This window comes from Hydra viridissima, unplaced genomic scaffold (assembly GCF_058129835.1).
Source record: "Hydra viridissima isolate aposymbiotic clone 2 unplaced genomic scaffold, HvirCarnegie_v1 scaffold_1, whole genome shotgun sequence".
NCBI lineage: Eukaryota > Metazoa > Cnidaria > Hydrozoa > Anthoathecata > Hydridae > Hydra > Hydra viridissima.
In genome coordinates this window covers 25,183,722-25,209,067 of record NW_028324300.1, presented here as the reverse complement: position 1 = coordinate 25,209,067, position 25,346 = coordinate 25,183,722, and the positions used below count along the sequence as shown (strand labels likewise).

Here is a 25,346-nt window from a genome sequence, read left to right as displayed (position 1 = left end):
AATAAATGTTTACCTGCTATATCTTCAATGTCATCAGGGACATAGTCTTTATCAGCATCACTATCATCAAAATCACTATTTGTAGCACTATTATCACTGATACTTTTTTTTAAATCAGCAGAAACTGTTTTAACGTATTGACAATTTGGCGCCATTTTGTATGGCATGTCATTGTATAACCTCAAAATATCCTAATTAACACATTTTGCAGTAAGATGACATTATAATTATAGTTCCAATTTTAAGAATTATGCCTTAATATCTTTTTGGTTATTGTGTATACTATTTATGATTACAAAAATGATAACTCATTTTTGAAAAAAGTGTGGCTTGTAATTGTTTCACAATAAACCCTTCAAATACATTCTTTAAAAACTTATTTGTTAATGTGTCTGCCGGCACATAATTAAGCAAAGTTAATTGTGTGTCAGGATAACTTTTTTTTTTTTAAATTATGCTGGCACATAATGCTTACAACTAATCCATATCTAAATTACTTTAATTGCACTTTTTATACTAAACTGGTATTCCTACTAAGCATGGGAATTTCGGCCTTCGAAATCGACGAAATTAAACGAAACGAAATTCGTGTTTCAATTTCGGATCGAAATTGAGAACGAAATTTCGATTTTTTGGATTGTTTAATTTCGCGAAATAATTTCGTATAATTTCGGGTCATTGAAAGTAACGAAATTGACACGAAATTAAACATAAGTTTTAATTTCGTAATTTCGAAATTCGTGAATTTGTAATGTTTAAAAATTTCGGTTTTTCGAAATTCGCGAAATTGTACTTTACCCACATTTTCGGATTGACGGTATTCGAAATCGAAATCACCGAAATTAGAAAGAACTCAGCATATTGAAGTAAAATTCGACAATTTTGATCTAATTTCGTTGATTTCGATATAATTTTGGAAGGTCGAAATTATTTCGTTAGTTCAGTTAATTTTGTTAATTTCGCGAAATCCCCTTAAAACCCAAAATTAGTAGTAGCACAGAGAAACTAGTAGTAGTAGTTTTGGTTAACAAAATGATAATGAGTTTTAAGTTAAAATTGTCAATATTTATATTCAAATCGAATTTAATACAAAACCAGCGAAATTAAATCAAAATTATCGAAATTAATAAGAAACCAGCAAGATTAAAACGAACCTATCGAAATTAAAAAAAAGAGGCGAAATTAATACTCATGAGGCGAAATTAATACTCCCACTGGTTGAAATTTAATGAAAAATTTAATCTACCAAAAGTAATAAAATTAATTTCGACGTTTTATTAATTATTGCACGAAATCAACAAAATTATTTCGAAAGTATCAAAATAAAATCAAAATTGACGAGATAAGACGAAATAGGCGAATTAGTTCCAAATTTGACGAAATTTAGGCGAAAATTCGGTATGTTTCAAATTTCGATTTTTGTTTTTTTCTAAATTCACGAAATTGCGAAATTCGATTTACCTGCCAGTCTCGTTCTTTCGAAATTCGCGAAATTTATTTTTCTGATAAATTCGAAATTTCGTCTTTCGAAATTCAATATAAATTTCAATACGAAATTTATTTCGACCCAAAACTTGTGGAAAAATTTCGACTCGAAATTAGTTTCGATCCAATTTTGAATACATTTCGGACCGAAATTTAGATCGAAACATCCGAAATTACGAAATCATCGAATTTCGAACTTCGAAATTCCCATGCTTAATTCCTACAATATTCATTCCAAAGTTTTTTTTTCATTCCAAATATTTAGAATTATTTGCACTTATTACACATACTAATTTTATTTGTTAATGTGTCTGCTGGTACATTGCTTAAAATTTAATCCATATCTAAATTACTTTAATTGAACTTTTTATATTAAACTGGTATTCCTGCAATGTTCATGTTCAATGTTCCAAAGTGCTTTTATTTTTAAAAATTAAGTTACTTTCACATAAGATTTTTTGACTACTCAAAAAAAGTTTGTCCTTGCTTTGTCTTATTAAGGCTTAATCAAAATATTCTCTCATATAAATTTCAATAAAATAAATAAAAGTAATGAATATGGAGAAGCATAAAGCGGGAGAAACTCTCTGCATTCAATGCAACAAAACTGGGTTTTAAAGGAAACAACATTTTATAAAATTTAAAGATCTTCCCTGTGAGAATTAAGTTTAACTTAAGCTTATGGTAAATATACTGGAAATCTGAGTACCTTCTTGGTGGCAATCTGAGGCCATAGAACAGTATGACTATTGCTTGAATGCAACCACATACTACTATACAGCTTAAACAAAAAGTAGCTACTGAAAAACCGTAAAAAGAATTTAAATAGAAAGACTGCTTTTTTTTGATGAAAATTATCAATGCTATTCCAGATGAATTTCAAATATACCACTGAAGCTTACTTTACCCAATTGAGCTTTATCTTATAGATAGATTTATCTCACAAATAGGGTAACATCAACATTGAGAAGGTTGAAAAAAGGAATAAAAATCAATAGAACTAAGGGAACCACGAACCAGTTGAAAATGTTTTACTCTTATTAGTATTGTTTACATATGTCAAAATTACTCTGGGTTTCCTTAATTGATTTTGGTTAGTTCGGACGGGAATCATCAATCAAAAAATATATATTTAATAAAAATGATTGAATAGGAATAATCCTTGTATGAGTTGAAATCTCACCAACAAAAATAATCTTTTGTTGATGTGATCTGATGTTTATTAAACAATATTTCAAACGGATGTTGCATATTGCCAAATAACTTATACGCAGTTAACAATAACTTACCAGCTTTATCTTCAATGGATGGCTTCAGGGGGTTTTCTCTCTCAAATGATTTATCTAATAAGTATATTATCAAAAATGAGCAAAACACTTAAACATTCAAAATTTTGTTTGTGTAAAAAATAATTTCAACTTCTACTATAAAAAGCAAAAAACAACATTTTAACAATCTTTTTACTATGTTTATAAACTTTAGAGAAAAAAATTTACTTTATTAATTTCAGTGAATTTTCAAAATTAGAAAACCAAAAAAACAAAAAAACAACAACTAAACTTTAAAAAAAGTATTACTACAAATTACTATATTTCAAATATATTTAAAAAAATTAAGTTTGTACTTGAGAACTTTTCCATCACTCTTATCAAATCTAATCTATTTATCTTGTGTATTGCGCTTGCTAAAGCCTCTAATGTAGGAAACTTTTGTTGGTTTTTCCATGCACATAACATTCTGTAAGCCATTTCTTCCAAATCATCATTATTTTCAGCATCTATCACATCAAGCTCATTATCACTAACTGATAAAAAGCGTCCCAAGTTCATCCAGTCTTTGCCAATCTTCATTTTTAATTGTAATAGTAATTCTGATTTGTCAAGAATATTTCCCATTTTTGCTTGATCTTTTAACACAACTTTTTCCTAAAAAAGAAACAACTTCAAAAATGTGTTCTTTTCAAAAACCAGTTGTGGGGTTTTTTAGTTTTAAAATGAAAAATATAATTAACATTGTATAAAAAGTATAATAAGAAATTCTCAAAATGAATAAAATGTTTACTTCCCACTTTAGTAGATACCAGAACAGGAGGAAAAAATGGTTTTGAAAAAAAAAACATTTAAAACTTTTTTTAATTGTATGTACTCATTTTAGTTTTGTATAAAAAGTTAGAGGTAAAGGTGAGGGTAAGGAGGTCTTAATGATTATTGTATACAGCCAATTTTTTTCTAAATACACAACTAAAAATATAAAATAATTTTTTTAAGTTTTGCAAAAACTGCACATTTGTAAACCATAAAACTCCCCTTATTACCCATTCTTCATAAAAAAAAGTAACAATAAGTACAAAGCATAATATGTTTTAAAGCATGATATGTAATATAAAGAATATTATAAAAAATACAATTATAAAGATATAAAGAATACCTCATCATCATCAACAGCTGAGTAGTCATTAAGGGCAGCATGTCTTGGTGGTCCTGTATTAGAAGATGGTGATGGTGCAGGTTCTAAAAAATTATGATCAATTGGTATAAAAACAACTGTTTTTCCACTTTCAGAACCGAGTTGAACTATTAACTGTTCATCTATAAATAACATGTATGCTATATATAGTTGAACATTACATAAATATACTCAAGGATTATAACAATAATTGTGAAACTATAACAAATAACAGTGTGCAAAAGATTATGGTAAGTAACATTTCATGCTCAAATTCAGTGAGTATCTTGATATAAGGATTGAATTAAAACAAATTATATTAAAACAAATATTTATTAAAATAGTATTGAAAAGAGAAATCATAAGCATGAACTCCTAACAGATGAAGTAAGTTAATTAAATTTTGTTTAAATGAAGGACTGATTATCAGAACTAAAACTAAAATAAAAATTTTCATGGTCACTTTCTCCCGGAATAAACTTATTGTAAATAACAGGCACACATAAAGATGAATGATACTGAATGTAACAGCATTAATACTTAGTAACATAAAAATGTAAAGTTACTCATAATTTCTTGTAAATGAATGTCATGTAAATTTTATTTTCTACCTGAATTTCATCAGTTTCTTTCTAAATGAAAGAAAACAAAAAGGACAGTACCTTTACTTGAGCAAAAATTGAGTGTTTATTTAAATTTATAAATTGAGAAGAGTTGTACATAGAGTGTAAATGCCTCCATTTATACTCTATGTACAACAGTGTTTATATAATAATCTGTGTTATATAATAATCTATGTTATATAATAATCAGTGTTTATAGGATAATCTTTTAATTTGTACATTTGTAAAGTTTTTCTAATGCAGACTGAAGTATAAAAGAATAACTCTTAACTAAAAAAAAGTACAAACTTTGGACTTTCCATAAAATATTATGAATCATGAACAATCAATTAACTTTGAGGTAAATAATACTGTACTGAGAGATGATATTATCTACAAAGCACTATTTGTCAATATTTTGATATAGTAATTTTTGTAAGAGAGGCATTCAGATTAAGGTAACTTAATGTGAGTAACTTAAACTCTTACAAAAATTACTATTTGTAATTAAAATAAACGTTACTATTTGTACTATTACTATTTGCCAGGCTGTTTTATATTTAAACTAACTAGGGGTAAATGGTAGCTTAATAGTTTTATTTACTTTTATATAAAGGTCACTCATGTTTTTCATTTATTATTTATATAAATGTCTTAATATGTATATAAGAGTTATTTTTTTTCCTTCTTGTTTGGCTGCTGGTTAAAATCATTTTTATTTTAATATAGAAAAAAACATTAAATTATGAAATAATCTTATTAAAATTTTGATTACTGATATTTTTTGCTGACCCACTTTAAACTTTAAGAAGAAAAATATTTTCATTTTTTCTTAAGTGATATTCACCAGAGAAGTTCTTCAATGCTTTGTTAAGATAAGGTCAGTTTATTTTATTATAATTTATTGTTATTATTATTATTATTATTTGCACAAGTATGGAAACTATTTAACATAAAACCTTTAATGGCTTTGAACGCTCTCATTCTTTTGAAAAAAAAAAAGTAAAAACAACATAAAAGGTTATAAAAAAACAGGTTAGAAAATATACTACAGTTTAGAAAATACAAAAATGAAATATTTACTTAAAAAGATACCATTTATAAGAACAGGTTCTTTAGTAATTTCTTCTTTTAGTTTTTCTTTTTCTTCTTTTTCTTTTCCAAGACAACCTTCCTCTTCAAATGCTGATAAAACACTAAATTTTTTCATTATAATCAGAGTACTTTTGATGAACTCTTTAAACTGTAACGGATTAATTTCAAAAAGCTTTTCAAGTAATGCTTTCATTTTCATTTGATTGATATTATTCTCTTGGTCAATATTCTCTATAATACAGTTTACGTTCTGTAAACAAGCATGAAAAGCAAAACTCTTCCAGTCAGAAGATGCTTGCTCAAGCAATAACTTCATTACAATTTCAGAACTTTCTAAAAATATTTTTAAAAAAACTTATCAAACACAGGATCAAAAAATATAAAAGTAACATAAGGTTTAATTCTTTTAAAATAAAATTTTCATCTGGTCATAATGATGGTGTTTGGGAAAGTTTATATCTAATGCTAATGACAAAAGTTAATGATACATTATTTGATATAATTACTTTTGTAAAAACCAGGTTATCTCATTGGCTGCTGACAATTTATTCACTCCTGTTTCAAATTTTATCAAAAAAACTAAAAAAAATGCATTTTGTTGAAAGTTCACCATTATGAAATAGTTTTAAAATTCTAAAAATATTACTGAACAAAGACTAGAATTACTGATTCTTACCAAGCAAAGCAAGTCTGAACAAAACATCAAATCTGCTAGCAACATTGAGAGAATTTACAATTAGCCTTTTATAATTTAAAGGAGAAAGTTCAATGAGTTTGTCTAGGAATGCAGCCACTTTTGATTTATCATTGCTGTAACCACAGTCAATTTGTTCTACAATACTATCAATGTCATGCAGACATGTGTAGCAAGCCAATCTCTTCCAGTCAGCAGATGCACTCTCAACTAAGATGCGCTTAACTGTTTCATCATTTTCTAAGAAAACAATTATACTTTCTAAATAATTAAATCATTCATAAAATAATAAAACACGTTAATAAAACAAGTCCTGATAAACACTCTCAACAGTAAACAAGAACTTTCATATAAAAGCATGAAAATATAATCTTACCATCTAATGCCACACCAAATAAAATATCAAACTTTCCTAATGTACTAAGAGCATTTCCGATTTTGTCTTTGTATTGTAATGGCTCATATTCAAAGAGCTTTTCAATAAAAGCTGCCATTTTAGATTTATCATCCTTGTTATCACAATCAATATGGTCAACAATAGTTTCAATGTCGATTAAATGAGTCTTCTGAGCTAATATTTTCTAGTCAGTTGATAAATATTCAATCAAGAAGTTCTTTACTTTTGAAAACTTTTCTAAATACAAGAAAAATACAATCAAAATGAAGACAGCCTAAAATAAATTAAACCTACACTAACTGTATCTGTATGCATTCTAAACATAAATACAATTGTTTAAGATATATAGCAATACTTCAGGAAATTCTATTTATAGAAATCAAACAATCAAAATATTGATTTATAATGAAAAAAAAAATACAATCAAAATGAATTGCACTAGCAGATTTGAGTCTTCTCCACATGAAATTTTATTCTTGATTACTTTGCCACATGCATGAAGATTAAGTCACTTAAAGAAATTCCAACAAAAAAGATGCATATAAGAAAATTTATGGCAGCCAGATTAAACTTTTACATAGAATGACTGCCATTTTTAACATAAGAACTTCAACATTTCAATTAAAAACCTGCCATTTGTACATATTGCAGTTTGCAATGCATAAAATACAGAGAACAAAATGTGTGTCAGCAAAATGTGTGCTGTGTATTTCAAAACATTTCATACAAACTTGTTGAAGCTTTATCTTTTATGAGCTTTGGGTGGCAGTAGAAAAAATTGTATTTCAAAAAATTGTATTTAAGACACTTTGACTTTCAATTATTTGGTCAAGAGTCCAATAATTAGAAAAAGTTCAGGTGTTTCAGAAATTTCCAAAAATGTCATTTAAACATTTCTAAATGGTAGACTATGCCTCAAACTTAAGGAACTGTTTTTACAGGTATAATCATTGGTGAAAGAATGTTCAAGCTGTGAAGAATTTAGTGGATGCAGCATGTTCCTTGGGAACAGAAAATACAGAAATTTTATAATCATATCTTCAAGCATTTTTCACAATCAAGTTTGTAAATCATGCAAGTTACTGAGCAGAGTAGCCGAGATTCCAAAGTGATTGGAACATACTTAGCCAGGTTTCACTTGGAACAACTATAAGTCTTATTTATTATTATTTGCACATGAATAATATCAGCATTCAGCAAATATTTTTTCCATATTAAGAAAGAGTATTGGATACCATAACAAAATTAAAATAAATAGTTTTGAAAAATTTGAAGCTAAAAATAAAGTTTATATGAACTCCTGGTGATGTTCTACATGTTGCTGACACTGCATGTTTATTAATATTAAAAGAAAAAAAAAGGTGCTTTACTAATTCAATTTTGGTACTGTGGTGTACCTCAACATACTGAAGCATTGAGACTTAAAACATTTAGTTTTAATGTATGCTTTTAACCCTATTTTGAACTATTTGGCTGTACATTAATTGCCAAACATTAAAAAAATTTGTTTTAAGTTGTTTAATATTTTTAGAAAGTATTTAATATTTTTAAAGTTAATTCACCTTAAGTTTTTGGTTACTGAATTTCTAGAGGAATAACAGAAAACCATGTCAACCAACAAAATCCTTTTTGAGCCACAACTGTTGCTTGCCATCTGACATAACAATATGTAATTCCATAGTCTGTGACAGCTATTTGACAGGGCTTTACAGGCAACTATTCTATATCAAAGTATTTTAATAGAATAACTGCCTTTTTTAGCGTCTTTGTAAATTTTACTTGAGGAAATCATCCTTTAAAAAATTGTATCCTTTTTATATTCATATTTCTTTATTACAATCAAATGTTTTTCCCTACATGTACTAATAATTTACCTCTTCATCTTATTTTATTAACAATAATTACATAGATTTAAAAGTTAAAAGTGAAAATCAAAAAACTACAAAATACTAAAATTACAGAATAGCACAGCGTAAAAAACACAAAACATAAACAATAGAAATGAATAAATCTACTTTTCCTTTTTGTTAAAAAAATTAAACAGAGTTTAACATTTTTAAAAAAACTTTTCTCTAATATATATATAAATATTTATATATACCTCTTTCCCCCCCCTCCCTCCACACACTCACATCAAACATAATAACACAATATGTTTAAGCATCTTAATTAACTCTTTTCTGTTAATAAATATTTTTGGAAACCTTTTCCAAGAAAAAACTATGAAATTTATTACTCTGGAAATAAGAAGAGCTGAAATTTAATAGGAAATTTTTCCTGGAAACATAGAAACTCTGCCAAATGATTTTGTGTTAGTAAATCATCAGACAGATAAAAAGTTGCACTCTACAAATGCTGAGAGAAAATTTTATCACTTACCATTCAATGCCAAACACAACAAAATATCAAATCTTTTAAGAGCATAAAGAGAGTTTGCAACCTATTCATAAAAGTTCAGTGGATTGATTTCAATAATTCTTTGAAGAAATATTTTCAATTTCAGCTCATTTTTGTTATTCTCTTTCTGAATTTCTTCCACCATGCCGTAAAATGCATTTAAACAAATAATATGAGCAAATCTCATCCAGTCAGAGGAAACTTGTTCAATCAGAATATTTCTAACTCTTTCATTTGCATCTAGATTTAAGACAAGAAAAAGATTTGCATAAAAAATAATTTGATGTCCAAAATTATTTTGCTAAAAATTAAATTGTTTTGCAATTAGTAGTTCTCTAAGGGAAAAAAAAGTGACAGCACTATCTACAAAAGAAAAAAACATTTCAAAACCTTCTGGTTTATTTTTTTCTTAAAATGCTTTCTAAAATTTGCTTTTGTTTAAAACTTTAAAATCCTGAAGCTTTGGTAATAATTTCTAAATAGTTACATAAACATACACAAAGGTTTCTAATAATTAGAAATAGGCTTAAAGCGTATATTTTTATAAGAGAACATTTTTTTTTTTTCATTTTCTATATTAATTTTCTTAAACAGCATAAAATAACAATTAAAAATATCCTTTTGGAAGAATATAACTTTATTAAATCAGCTAAATAAAGTTTAAAATTCATTATTTTATTACTTTAGAGTAAAAACAAGAATGACAAATTTTTAGTGTGGCTAGAAAGGTTACTTAACTCAGCATTGAAAAAATTACAAAAATGTTAAAAATTGAAAAATATATAAAAAAGTAAGTATGGGTCTGTTCAAAGTGACCAAATGTTTTCTTTATTTTAAGGCAGCTTTACCAGTAAATCAGATATATTTCTAAACATTAAAACCTTTCTTATTAAGAAAGTAAAAAATTGACTTTACAACACATGGAAAATGGTATAGATGTAAACTGAACAAATATTTTCTGATTAATTAAATAGAATAAAATTAATAAAATGGCAACTTGTTTTATTGTTAAATATGTAGACAACAATCAAAAGAAAATAAAAAACAAAATTTTTACAGAAATTTAATTTATCAATGGTAAGCCAAATAAGTATGGTTAATGCAGCCTATTGTGAAAAACCAACAGATCATACAACTATCAATCTCAATCCACTCTTTCAAAAAGCTTTGACTGTTCGAAATCCAACTCTCAAATCTGACTCTCCAATGCTGGTAGAAATTACTAGAGCAGAAACTATCATCTGAAACTAAAACATCTAATAATGGTGTGGCACATAATAATGGTAGTAAAATAGGAATCAGATTGCATTTGACTTAAAAAATTTTGAGCTTAGTTCAATATTACTTTACAAAAACTTAAAAAACTTTAGTGACATTTTTTTGAATTGCAGCAATAGAAATGACCATCACAGTTCACAAATTTTTAAGGGTCTTTGTGAAGTTGTACATTAAGTTGTACATTAAATTACATAAAATACATAAAATACATAAAATACATAAAATACATAAAATACATAAAATACATACATACATACATACATACATACATACATACATACATACATACATACATACATACATACATACATACATACATACATACATACATACATACATACATACATACATACATACATACATTTATACATACATACATACATACATACATACATACATACATACATACATACATACATACATACATACATACATACATACATACATACATACATACATACATACATACATACATACGTAGAAAATTGAAGATTCTTTTGTTGGTTTACATAAAAGCTATAGAATATTTATGAATACAAAAAATAATTTAAGAATATTTTGCATTGCATTTTGTTTGTTTTAGGGGTTATAATTATGCAAGGAAAGATTACAGTTCAATGGCATAAATCTTTAATCTAAATATTTTAGCCAAAACTCATAGTAAACTCTCCAGTTATATTTAACTTATGCAACATTGACAACTGTTTGAAAATTGAAAATATTTTGAAATACTTATAAAGTAATTTTCATATACTTTTAACAACTGCATATAATACAATAGAAATATTTGTAACATTTTATAGGTAAAAAGAAAAACTATAAATATTTGCGAAAAATACAAGATGGGGAAAGCAGAAAATCTAAAACAAATGTTTTACATATCATACCTTCATGATCTAAAGAACATGCTGTTGAGTTGCTATACTCAATAATATTGTGCCAATTATCATCAGTTTCTTGGAAGTCAACAACACTTTGTTTAAAAATTGTTTTACCAAGAATGCTACCCATTAAACCTGTCAAAAGAATGTTCTAAATTTTAAAATGTTAACATAAAATTTAAAAAAATCTGAAAGTTTAGTATGTTCAAATCTTGTTTTAATACCAGGAAAGAGATGATACTAATAATGTTATTAAAACTAGAGTTTACTCTGAAGTGAAAGAGCAATCACTGGATAAAGTGAGTTTGAAATGTTGGTTTTTCTCTTTAAAAAGTCACCAATGAAAAATGATTTCATTAAAATCTATATGCTAAGGTTGAAGTAAAGTTTAACAGCACAATTAATGGATATTCAAGCTCTGATATTGCTAATACAGGGTATAAACATGTATAGTGGAGTTCCAGTCTACTATTTGCAAAAACGTTTAAGTTTCAGTACTAACATAACAATATTGCAGTGCACTTTTATTGTATAGCAAAAGCACCTTTTTAAAAAACTGCTGATTTTTTTAAATTAATTTTTTTAGTTTAAAAAAGGAAGCATACTGGCTAATAAAAGCATTTTTATAAATAAAAATTATTTAATATGGATGTTTTCTGCTTCATTCAATTTGTTTTTAAAGATCTAAACAAAATTTCAAATAAAAAGGAGTTTGAAGTTGTAAAAATTGTATTGTCAGGTACTAAAATAAATAATTTTGAAATAATAAAAGTTTAAGCAATCAGAGAGGTTTTCTTTTTCAAAATATTTTAATGTTTAATAAGCAAGATTTGAACTTTATTCATTTGATTTAAGTGACCTAAATTTTAAAAAAATATCCTCACCTTCAATGAGTATCAAGATTCAAAGATTGAAAACTAAATCACTTAATATATTAAATTGTCCTGTAAATAGTATTGACTATAAAATATCATGTGGCTTAAACAAAAAAATCATTGAGTCACAGCTCTCATCAGCTTGAACTACTTGAAAATGAAATAAACAGCACACAAAGTAAGTTCTTTAATCTTTATTTACATGAAGTAATGACTATTAGAACTAAAAATAAAATATTAACATGGTTACTTTCTCCTGTAACAAACAAATTGTGAACAAGAAGCAAATATTAGAGGGAATCAAACTATATGTAACAAATAAGCATGAATATTTGGTGTCATAATATCTAAAACTATTTTTAATTTCTTGTACAAGAATGTTATGAAGTAAGATAATTATAGTATATTATTATTCAAATGATAGAAACGAGTAGCAAAGGTTAATTACTCAGAAAAAAGGTTTCAAATTAAACCAAAAAAAACAACAACATTTTTTTCTTACATCAAGTCAAAAGTAACTTTAAAAGATATGCTTAGAATGAATGTTTGTGATGAAAAGTTCCCTCAGGCAAATTAGAGTTTCTAAACTTGATGTTTGTTTTGAGCAAAATACCTGCATGCATAAAATGCACCATATTAAAATATTGGAACTAAAAAGTTCGAATATATAATTAGCTAGAAATTTTTACATTGTCCTGTTGCATAGATAAATCAAGAAAGTAAATTTTGCTCAAGGAGAAAATGCAGAGTCTGAAGAGATCTTGCACTACACTAACCAATTTTGCGATTACTCCTTAAATTCCTGCGGTCACGTGATACTTAATGACACTCTGTTACAAAACATGTTGCAAGAAACTATTGGTTCAAACATGGTCACAAGAAATAGTCTCGAAACGCGGACCACAGCCTTTGATCTTTGATTTTTAAGTTGAAATAGGTTTATGTGGCCCGCTCATCCTGCACAAATACTTAAAATATGGCAAGTACCGAAGTAGAGATCTTAGAGTGTATAAATTTAAATGATATGTATACATTGTTTGATGGTGATTTTTTAAATGAAGATATTTTTACAAGGAAAATATTTATTTTATTTTAACAAGGAAATAGAAACTGCTCTTTCTGAAATTCCAAGTGAAGCGTTAAATTTTCAATGTAAACTTTGTTAAAAAGTTTATAAATCCATCAAAGGACTCGAAAGACATAATAAGTCTAAACACAAACCTGAGTGTTGTTCAGATGATTTGATGAAAGAGTATTGTTTAAAAATTACACCCTTTGAAGTTAAAGTGTATTTTGAATGAGTGTGTGGCTATTGTTGCAAAGGATATGTGCTTACCATTGGCTATTCGTGATGCTTTTAAATGCTTTTTTTTTCAGTTGACGATGCTAACACCTTTTGGGAAGTAATAAGACCTACAATTTATATGTTTAATGATGATATTGAGAAGTTTTATTCTAATTTTTATGGATTGTTGTCTGAAAATGTTTTACCAGAAATATTAAGTGGAGATGTAACATAGGTAAACATTCTTATGATTGAAGTTGCAAATCATCTTGTTATTCACCTCTTTGAAAAAAATATCCCCTCTGAATATCCTTTAAAATCTAATTCTGTTAACTTACTTTCTGAAAGAGAAGTAAAATGTTTGTAGTACCTTAGTGGGTATATTATTCATAAACTTTAAAGTAAAAATTGATTCAGTAAAAACTACTGCAGTCAGTTTAACAAGCAGTGTATAGCAATTTTACTTGCATGTAAAACAGATTCTAATAATACTTAGACCCTTATTGATGCAAGTGACAGAGGGGGATTGTGGAAAACAAATAAAACAATGCAACAAGCTTTCTTGAAGTGTGAGAACATTTTTCATGAAAAAACTGCCCAGTTTTCTACAAAAATTATTACTACAGACTTACTAGAACTTATGATGGAGAGCTCTGTCATAAAGTCATGTTTTCAAACTTATGTTATGAAATTGATCCAAAAGTGGATAAAGAGATCAGCTCAAATTTGTTAGAGCACATGTAAAAATAATCTTGACATTATTTATAAGTTAAGTCTTTAGCAAATGAAAATGTACGCACATGTATAAATAATCTTGACATTATTTATACTTGTGCGTACATTTTCATTTGCTAAAGACTTAACAGAAAAGCAAAAACTGTCAAAAAAAACATTCAATACGAAAAGAGTTAAAAAAAGCTAACAACCCTTTGTAAAGATAGCAATATATTATGTAATAAAATTGTATAACATTTTAAATTTTATACAACTTCATTTATTTTTTTTAAATTTTAAATAATAAAATTGTAAAATTAACTTTAAAAAACTATTTATTTGTCTTAACTATCCACTTTCATTTTGACAATGGGGAACTATTTGTCACTGAATTTGTTATGGGAATGAACATTACCGGCAACTGGTCTTATTGAAAACTGGGATTTAATGATGTTATCATTATATCCTACATCTCGTACAGATGGATTGTCACGCCGCCTACCTATTGCTCTTTGTCTGCCAAAATAATTTTCTAGGTTATCCTGACAAAATCTTTCTGAAAGTACATATTTCACTTCATTTTCTAACAGAAACTTTACTACTTCTTTATATGAATGTACGGTTATTTTAAGTCCCTCGTAAGTTTGCCAAGATACAAACATTTTTGATTTTGAATCAGCAATATAATGTTCTGCCCTTGTTTCTATTGAGTCTTTCCATAAACAAAAATGTTCAAGAAATTCATCTAACCAAAGATGTCTTTCATCAGTAAGAGATTCGTATGGCTTTAAAAATAGCTTCTTTTTTAACCTGTGATCAAATGTATTTCGAACATTCAAACAATCAAAAAATTTATAGATCATTAAACAAAAAGTGGATGTACCTGCTGCTTCTGGTGGCCCAAAATTTGCCAAAACATAACCAACAGTCTCACTTAATACCTGTGCTGCAAGACTTACTTTCATAACAGAATATGGTGTTATATTTACAAATTTTAAACCACTTTCTAGTTGCTCTTCAAAAGTTTGCTGAATGTGTGACCAAAGAAGAAAAAAACCATTATTTTACATCTATCTTGTTGAATGTTCTGACCCAGAATGAAATAAACAGTTTCTAGCTGTTTTTATAAGATGTGGGACATCTGCAAAAAAATAAATGTAGCTTTGTTTTTTGGAAAAAATATTTTTTATGCGATAAATTATATCTTTCTCAGAACAACCTTAAAGCAATTTGCGCATTTTAAAAAATTGACGATTTGATGAAGCACCATCTGATAATGTGGAAATAACATGCAAGTTTATCAGCTCCAGATAACAAACTGCCTTCCAAATAATTGGCATTATTTGATGAGCAAGTGTACCAGTTGTAGCAAATGTTGCAAAACTAAAAGAAAAAGGATTGACAAAACTTTTTACAAGAAACACTAAAATGTATGTCGCAATAGCTTCTACATTTTTCAATGTTCTATAGTTGGTATTATTATCTCTCAAATCTACAAAACCAATAAGTTCACCAGAATATTTGTCCCACACAAGATCTTCGTTGATTTTCATTTTATCAAAAATAATGCCTACAAATCGTTCTGGTTCTGTAAAATTTTCAGTCTTTAACTTCAGATCATTTATAATGGCAGGATTAAAACCTCTAGTCGGATGAATTTAATGTTTATAATCTCTCAGTGTTTGCAAACTGGGAAGTACTAAAATACCATCACCACTTTTCTTATCAAAACGAAGATCAGTATATGCAGAGGAAGATTTAGCTGCTAAATTTAAACAAAATTTAATAATCATTGGGTGATATTTTACATTGTTGGAACAACAGGTTTGAATATATTTTTGTTGTTCTGACCAAAAAAGCTTCATAAAATTTGGAACTTGATCCTGATCACAAGCTGAAAATAATTCTTTAAAATCTTCACTAATTTGTGAGTGGACAGTTTCACTGTGTTTTTCTATAGCAGATCGCATATTTAAAAGTTCTTGCTCAAGCTGTTTACATTTTAGACGATTATTTTGTAAAGTTAATTTAATGCTATTAGGAGATGTAAATTTAATAGGGGCATTTAATTTGGCTGGTTTATTTAAAACAAATAGTTTGTTTTTTTGTTCTGCAAATACTTTTTGAACACAAGAACAACAATATGCACATGTATCCATATCATCATTACTTAAAAGAAGGATCCAGCAATTATTAGAGCGAAAATACTCATCTTGATTTAAATGTGGTTTAAATGCTAATTTCTGGTAGTCTTGATAATTGAATTTTTTAGGAATGACATGCTTTTGGAATTGGAGCTCTTTACTTATGTTAGGAACTTGGATTCCCTTACACAATACATAACGCTCTAGAAGAAAAATAAATGTTGACAAAGTAACATTTAAAAATGATTGAGAGTATTGTTTATAAAAATCATTGGTCTTCTGATAAAATCCATCTAAACACACGTAGAGTAAACTGAAGAGAATCATCCACAAAAAATTCATATTTTGGCAAAACAACAAAGTAATAACTACAAGATTGGTTTCAATATGTATTTCCCAAGTATTTCTAATTGAAAGCTTAGCTATACGATTCAAAAAGTCACCAAAGTTTTTATATAAGGGCAAAGATGTTACAACATCTGAAGATACAACATGTTCATTAGGGGTGGTAACCGATTAACGATTAATCGATTAATCGATTAAAAAAACTTAATCGTTATTCGATTAATTTCCAAACGATTAATCGAATAATTTCAAAAATCGTTTTAAGTGTTTTAATTTTTAAAGCCGTTTTAAAAATCAAAAAATTTGGCGTTTTTTGACAACAAACTTTTATCTCGTACCGCTGTGAAATGTAAATAAATATTATACAGTAAAATCTCTCTAATTCGAATCTCCATAATTCCAAAATCTCCGTAATTAGATTAAATGTAAAGTCACTGTGAAATGCGTTTAAGAAGAGTCAACTTCCTATAATTCGAAAATCTCTCTAATTCGAACTTTTATTTTTCCCTATAAAATTTGAATTCGAGAGATTGTACAGTATTTTCAGTGCGGTAGTACAAACAGCCTGGTCGAAAGAATTCGGATTGAATCTGACCATTGATATCTTCGGATGTAGCACTGATGGTATTTCAATTATGAAGAAAATGGGACAAGAAATGGGGGTTATTCACCAACTTTGCCATTGCCATGGGATTCATCTTGCAGTATGTGGTATTCTTTATGAGAAAAAAAGTTCAGCTATTGAAACAACTCAAGAAGAACTAATCAATGATGAGAATGATGAAAATGAAGAAGCTGAATCTGATCCTGATGCTGATAATGACAATGAAGAATGCTGGAATGAAGAAAATAATATTTTTGTTGATGAGAGAACCCAGTTTAATGAGGACTATGGTATTCTTATATCAAGGGTTCATAAAACAGTTAAGATGTTTAGAAAATCATCACTTAAAAATGATATTCTTCAAAACATTTGTAAAGCTGATTTAGGAAAAGAGCTTAAGCTTATTCTGATATTAAAACAGGATGGAATTCTCAAATCAGTATGTAAAAACGATTCTTGGAATTAAAAAGTGCTTATGGAAAAGCTCTTTTGGATATATTCAGAACTGATTTGATTTTAAAAGAAGAAGAATTAAAACAGATCTCTAATATCGTTCAGGCTCTTCATATTGTAGAGCTAAGTGTTATAGCATTGGAAAATAGAGACTGTAATCTGATAAAATCTGAAAAAATTATTTTGTTTTTACTACAAAATTTTAAAGAGCAAAATACTAATATAGGTCAAAATTTATTTACTGTTGTCTCTGAGAGAATTAATGAAAGAAGAAATTGTAATATTGTTGGTTTACGTTGCTATTTAGATAATCCGGGTGGCTATAAGTCGGATTCAGAATCACCAGGTAATCTTTTAAAAAACCCAAACAAAAATGATATTGCTAAAACAGCAAGTAAAATGTATGTACGCTTGTTTCTAAGTGAGGATAACCAAAGGAATAGTGAATTAGACGTAGCATCTGAGTTTAAATCCACTTAAAAAATATGGAACCAATGAGAAAAAAAAATAAAGCTGAAGAACCAGCAGAAATTCTATCAGCTACAACTTCATCCACAGGAAGAGCTAAAGGACTAACTTGTAATTCAACCCCTCAAGAAATTTTGACTTGTATTAAAAGTGAAATGTCAGTATTTGAAAGCACTGGAAAAAGCCCATGCTCTTTATAAAAGATTTACAACGCCATGCCAAGCCTTCCCCCATTTTCTATAGATGCAGAAAGAAGTTTTAGTGCTGCTGGTTTGTATATTACTAAGTTACAAACAAGTTTAAATGATGATACTAATAATAACTTATGCTTTTTAAGAACATATCTGACGAAAAAAGAGAAATAACACCTTAATGAGTAATAATATACTTTTTATAACTCGTAAAAGTTTTAAAGAATTAATCGAAAAATAATCGACTAATCAATTAATTTAGCTAAAATTAATCGTTAATCGATTAATTCAAAATACAGATTAATTTACCACCCCTAATGTTCATTTCATTTTTGAATTGAATAAGTGGATCGGTTTAAGAACAAAACAGCATAAGAATTTTTACAAGGTAAATTTAATTGTGGCAATTCTCCTTCTTTCAATGACTTTTTTCTGTCATCTAAAAAGCATTAAAATAAATTTTATATATATGTATAAATATATATATATATATATATATATATATATATATATATATATATATATATATATATATATATATATATATATATATTTGGGTTATTCAAAAAAAGTAAAATTTTAAATCTAAAAAACCATACCCCCCTAACTTTGGGGCAAATGTATAAAAAATGAGCCTCAAAAAGTTTGACCACTATCGGATCACTTTTGAACCCCCCTCCCCCCTCAAGCTAGTAATTTAGGGGAAAAATGACCGAAAAGTGGTCATTTTCGGGCATCTTGAGGGAGGGGCTATTTTTTTTTTTTTCAAATTTTTTTTTTCCTGCTATATGTATATAGGCCTATATTTTTGTTTAAAAATATATGGTTTTTTTGTACTTCTCAAGAATCTATGTTTGGGGTATTGAAAATCTTGAAAATTAGTATTTTTGTGGTTAGGTTAGGTCTGTGCATGTATATATATATATATATATATATATATATATATATATATATATATATATATATATATATATATATATATATATATATATATATATATATATATATATATATATATATATATATATATATATATATAGGGGAGGGGGCAACCAACTTCATTTTGCCAGAAAGAATGAACAGTGGTTGGTTGTGACCTCAGAAATGTCGTTTATCTATATTGAAAAAAACTACTATATATCTATATTGAAAAATCAAAATAAGCAAGAATAAATAAAAAGATAAATTTTTATTCAAGTTTTATAACAGAAAAAACGTTTGAAAATCTAATAATAATCAAGTTTAAATCTTTATCTTTTTCCGCATCACACCAAGCCCATCATTAAACTTAATCTTTGAAATTGTACTGGATTTTATTTCTGGTGATCTGAATACAGATCGATCTTTGTCCACAGTGAGCAATCTGTTATGCTTTTCAGTTTCACTAGAATATCTATGAGTATACTGCCCCATCATACCTATTGACTCTAATACAGTATCTGAGACTCTAATACAGGATTGACAGCTAAGAGGATGTACATACCTTCTTGTATAGATGCAATTGATGTATGGCTGTAATGTCAAGAAAAGGAGCTTTGATGACATCCTCAGATTGTACATACCATTTTGCATAAAAGCAAACAATAAATTCTGTAATAAGCTTAATTTCAATTTTCAGTTTATCACTTTCCTGAACAAATTTAAGTATATTAGATAAAAGCCGAAGCTTTAGATAATAAATTGTTTTTCCTAAAAATCTTGCATGATGAGTAGCACCAGTTTTTCTAACTTTATATGTTATAAGTAAGTGACAACTAATTCTGCAAGCTCACTTCTATCATCTCTTATAATACCTGGTTTACCAACGTATGCTTTGCAAAACGTTAATGACTTCATAGCTACCTTTTTTAAAAGACTGCTTTTAACCTTATTCCAATCAAACCGTAACAGTAGAACTGAATTATAGTTAAAATTAGGTTCTTCAGAAATATTTTTTAGCTTTTTGAAAAGAGGATTATCAGGTCCATTAGTTTCTTTATTGGTCACTAATATCTAAAAATGAAGCATTCTTAATTCAGTTATGTAATGCCTACATGCTATGTGGAGGAGATATTTCTCCAGTTCTTTAGATATTCTGGAAACTGACCCTTTATTCGTCCCAGTGTTGGATGATGTTGCATCAAAGCATATTCCTCTAGTTTTTGACGTAAGTTGATACTCCTTAATTAAGCCTAAGAACTGATTACACCTAAGAACTGATCTTCACCAGTGGATGACACTAGTGGGGGTACTCCAAGTAGGTAAGTCTCACCATAAATGTTAACTAAAACAGCCATTCTATCCCTCTTTAATATTTTTCCTTTGTTTAGTTCAAACAAGGTCTTGCCATCAAAATGAATTATACATGGATATGAAGATACGTCTATGGCTGCTATAGCATCTTCTTTTGAAATGGTTGCCATGTTTTCATTTTCTTTTTTCATTTTTCTATATACGGTAGACTGACTGCTTTTAATTTCTTTAAGATCAACACTTGATTAATATAAAATTGCATTTGCTACCTTCTGTAAAACATTTGGCGATTTATCACTGGCTGTAGCAGTAAGCGAAACATTACCAGCAAAAATATATTTCGGAATTTTTGCAATTACTGTTTTTCAGAGACTTTTATATGATACCAATCACCTGGATCGAAATCAGACTCAATTGAAGAATCATCGCTTAGAATTGTGTCTATAAGTTCAATGTTGGGTACATCATCTTTCAAACTCTTAGGCTGTTTAATTTTAGAATTAGTGGAAAAGAGAATTAATAGAAGTTGAACCAGAGATAAAGAAGTTAATTAAAAGCATTGAGTACCTTTTTTCTATACTTAATATCCTCTGAACCAATAACAACCTTTCTTTCACGTTCCTGATCTCCAAGAAACTTTAGATCTTCAATCTTGTCTTTTAGTGATCTTTTTTTATCTTTACTGATCATGTTTTTGAGATTAAAATAACCAGCCCAAAAAAGTTTTTTAATTTCAATCTCAAAATCGTTTTGTTTAGCCAAATCACCTCTAGTTCCCCTTTTTGCATTTTTTTTCAAGTTGGAATAGGACTTGTGCAAATGAAAAAGCTTTTTAACTAAACTTTAATCAGTTAACACATCAAATCCAGCTTTAATCCAGGGTCTCTTGATTTTAGACAAAATACATTCACAACAACTATCTGAACATTTTTTTTAGGGGAACAAGCAATAATATTTGATATTGGTGTAGATCGACATTGTTGGTTATATATTAAATGTTGAAGAATATCCAAGCCTGTTGGAAGTTGTATATCTAAATAGGAAAATTAAGACATTCTTTAATAAATATTTTAGCAAATAATGACTCATTATTATTCCAGCATTACTAAAAATATTTCTACCTGATATAGCTGATTTTGCCTCTTTCATAATAAAAAGTTCCTTTTTCATTGACCTATGTTGTGCTTCACTCATTTTTAATGTGTATTGTATGTACTAATTTGTATTTATTAGAAAAAGTTATAAACTATCAGAATTTGCACAAAAATATAAGTATATAACATTAGGCGCAACAGAAAATATATTTTAAAAATACCAATTTTCATGATTTTCAATACCACCAAACATAGATTTTTGAGCGGTAGGAAAAAAAACATATATTTTTAAACAAAAATATAGGCCTATATATATGTAGCAGAAAAAAAAAAATTTGAAAAAAAAAAAAATTGCTACTCCCTCAAGACGCCCAAAAATGACCACATTTCGGTCATTATTTCCCTAAATTATGAGCTTGAGGGGGGTTCAAAAGTGATCTAATAGCGGTCAAACATTTTGAGGCTCATTTTTTATACATTTGCCCCAAATTTAGGGGGTATGGTTTTTTAAGTATGAAAGTTTACTTTTTTTGAATACCCCTAATATATATATACATACACACACACACACACACACACACACACACACACACACACACACACACACACACACACACACACATATATATATATATATATATATATATATATATATATATATATATATATATATATATATATATATATATATATATATATACAGTGTCAACAAAAAAAAATGGGACAGCATGACTTTTTTTGTAAAAAGTCATAAAAATCAATGTTGTATGAATTATTAAAAATTTTTTTTTCTTAATTATAAAGTTAGAAAAAATAATGGACTATACTATTTAATAAAAAAACAAAAAGATTTGATTAAACTTTTGTTACTCAATTAAACTGCAGAATTGTTAGAAATCTAACATGAAAAAAAAAATTGTATACATTTTTTATAATAAAGTAAAGTTGATTGGACCATTAAATTTTTTAAAAATTTTTGGTTTTCAATGTCAGATACTTAATATATTTACACTATTTTAATATTTAAAATGAAAAGAAATTGAAAAAAAAAAGGAGATGGGCCCTCAAATTAGCAACAGGTAAAAAGGGATATCTTTAACATTGTATTTTATAATTCCCATTAAAGTTTTCCTCATTATAAAGTGTTACACGTGATTTTACATTGTTTTTTTGCAAAGTAAAGTTCTTTTTAACTTATCAAAATGACATTTAGACTCAAAAAAGTTTACATTATTTTATTTAAATTAATTTTTTTAGCAATTTTCTATAATTAGAAAATATAATTAAATGGCAACAATGGCAAAGTTAAATGCTTTTGATTCTACTACTGCAAAAATTCAACCATTAAATAGGTATAAGACATTCATACTTATAGTATTTTAGTATTTAGTTGGAACTATATCATTTGTTTATCAGTTAAAATTCATACTTACTAATTTAGGAAAAAACACGTTTCAGACTTTGATAAAGGAAGAATAGTTCAAATGCACAATCCAGATTGGACTTTGCGTAAAATTTCTAAACAAGTTGGGTGTTATTTGGATGTTAATTATTATTTGACATACTTTAAAAAAAGTTAAAAAATATTTGACAAAAGTTTAATTTTTTTTGCTTATTTTAAAAAAATCATGCTGTCCCATTTTTTATTGAGGACACTGTATATCACAGTTATCATGAAATCCAATATTGCCAACCTAGCTGACCCAAGAATGCCACTTATATGGGGTGATAATGTACACATCCCAGGGTCACCTGGTGCAAATTTTGAAATCTTTTAGGTACATCTGCGGGAAAAAAGTGGCTTTGAAGTTACAAAAATGGAAAAAATTTACCCTCTTTTTTGACATAGTAAAACCGCTATAAAATCCATACTATTAGTCATAGACCAATAAAATTTGGTGACAATGTAGCCTATGCCAATACCAAGATTTGGATAAAAGTTTATCCCAATCCCTGCAGTATAACAAAAGTTATGGTAGTTTTAGTGTTGATTTTTTGTTGATTTTTTCACTTCCAGTGCAAAACTTTACTAATTACTGCCTATTACAAGCCCCCAGGCCATAATGTGGGTAACACATGTGCTCTAGTTGAATATACCAACAATATTGTAAAATAAGGATTTTGATGTTCTTACCAAAATTTTTGGTTTCGGGGGTCAAAACTGTTGTTCTTGAATGAGCCCTATTTACACCATATAGACCTTTTTCTATATAAAACCTTATATGACAGTACTATTAGTGCCCCATAAGCTTTCTTTTAACTAAACTGCTACCTTAGAAGTTAGTTGAGACATTTTAACAGATTTTTTGATGAAAATTATAAAAAATCTTGACATTTTTTACTCTAGTAAAATGGCGCTTATTCTACTTATGGATTTAGCCCTGAGGATTTGTGAGCAAAGCAAAGAAATGTGTTGAAAACCTTTTGCATGTGATTTTTAACTGGTCAACATGTATTGTTTGTTGAAAAACCCTTTTCATACATAAAATCAGCTAAAAATGCCTAGAATTTTCTTTGTGTTTTGTTTTCAAAATCATTATCAAATGTACAAATTGTAAAGTTCAATAAATTTACACTAACAGTGAATTAATTTCTAAAATTTATTCAACTGTATTCTTTTCTTGTGATATCTTCACACTCTTTAACTTATTTGACATGACATTTAAAGCACTGGTCAGCTTACTATTCTCAAAATGAACATTTTTTCTACTTTATCATAAGATATGCTTAAATTCAGTTTCAAAGTTTTAAGTGTTTTAATTTTAGTCTTGCTCCATTTTTGTTTTTACAATGATTAGAAAAATAAAAGGGTTTTGCATAAGAAGAATTAACAATATCAACCCATCATCACTTGAATAAGAGCGTACATGATTAATTTGATTTTTGCTTTGATTTTGTACGCTGTGACGTACATATCGTTAAAAGTTAAAATCATAACATGACTTTGTTTTTGTGGCACTGAACTGAAACGTTTGCAGAAATATCCAAAATTATTAAACCTTTCACTTGAAAATCGTTGTTTGTGGTAAAAAGTTTTGTTTTTCATTTTTTATAATATACAAATTGTTAGGCTGAAGTAATTGGATTGATTTAGGTAAATATGTAGCTCTACATATAGCAATATGTTATTTATTTGAAATACACTTACCTCAATGTGACGTATATATTTTTGTATTAAATTCACATTATCAAAGATGGGAGGATTTTAAAGATTATCATTATCTTGAACTCCAATCAAAATAAATCTGGGCATCTCTTATGATGACCATACAGAGAATCCTATAGTAATGTTAACAATGAAATAACATTGCCAGAATTCTTAATGTTTGTCTATCATAATCTTCAATTTCATATTATAGCTCAATTTGTTTAGGTACACAGCTACAAACCACTGACTCCTTAAGATGCCAAATCAGGCAAGAAACCATGAGCAGAACAGAAAGTGTGTCTGCATGCTCTGCCTTCAAAAATGTGGCCGACAGATGACTGCTTTTCAGGCTAAACGAGTTTGTCGTATTTACCAGACAAATCTTGATGGCTGTGACTCTTGTGTGCCTCAAGGTCTTTGTGAATCATGCAGAACTGCCTTAAGACGAAAAGAGGAAAGAAAGGATGTTGCTTTGCCAAAGTTGTTTGATTTCAAATCTATCCGAGTCAGAGCTAAAAC

General features: G+C 27.8%; 1 protein-coding gene and 1 pseudogene across 5 annotated transcripts in view; both read right to left on the bottom strand.

The window, feature by feature from the left end:
• Window positions 1-12,931, bottom strand: part of LOC149894086 (NACHT, LRR and PYD domains-containing protein 14-like) — a 35,697-nt gene extending 22,766 nt beyond the window's left edge. The window contains exons 1-10 of one of the 5 annotated variants that reach the window (XM_090070736.1): window positions 12,159-12,624; window positions 11,281-11,409; window positions 9,098-9,355; window positions 8,281-8,511; window positions 6,698-6,955; window positions 6,304-6,561; window positions 5,628-5,960; window positions 3,913-3,995; window positions 3,110-3,410; window positions 2,775-2,828 (exon numbers count right to left, since the gene is read on the bottom strand). In XM_090070736.1, coding sequence (XP_089926862.1) covers window positions 2,775-2,828; window positions 3,110-3,410; window positions 3,913-3,995; window positions 5,628-5,960; window positions 6,304-6,561; window positions 6,698-6,815 — 1,147 coding nt within the window. In that variant the 5' untranslated portion in view covers window positions 6,816-6,955; window positions 8,281-8,511; window positions 9,098-9,355; window positions 11,281-11,409; window positions 12,159-12,624. Of the gene's footprint in view, window positions 1-2,774; window positions 2,829-3,109; window positions 3,411-3,912; window positions 3,996-5,627; window positions 5,961-6,303; window positions 6,562-6,697; window positions 6,956-8,280; window positions 8,512-9,097; window positions 9,356-11,280; window positions 12,625-12,838 lie in introns of those variants that run through there. The other 4 variants (XM_090070744.1, XM_090070728.1, XM_090070721.1 and 1 more) reach the window with 4 other exon arrangements.
• A 7,397-nt stretch (window positions 12,932-20,328) lies between these two features.
• On the bottom strand, window positions 20,329-21,779 carry LOC149894085 (uncharacterized; annotated as a pseudogene).
• Window positions 21,780-25,346: the final 3,567 nt, after the last annotated feature.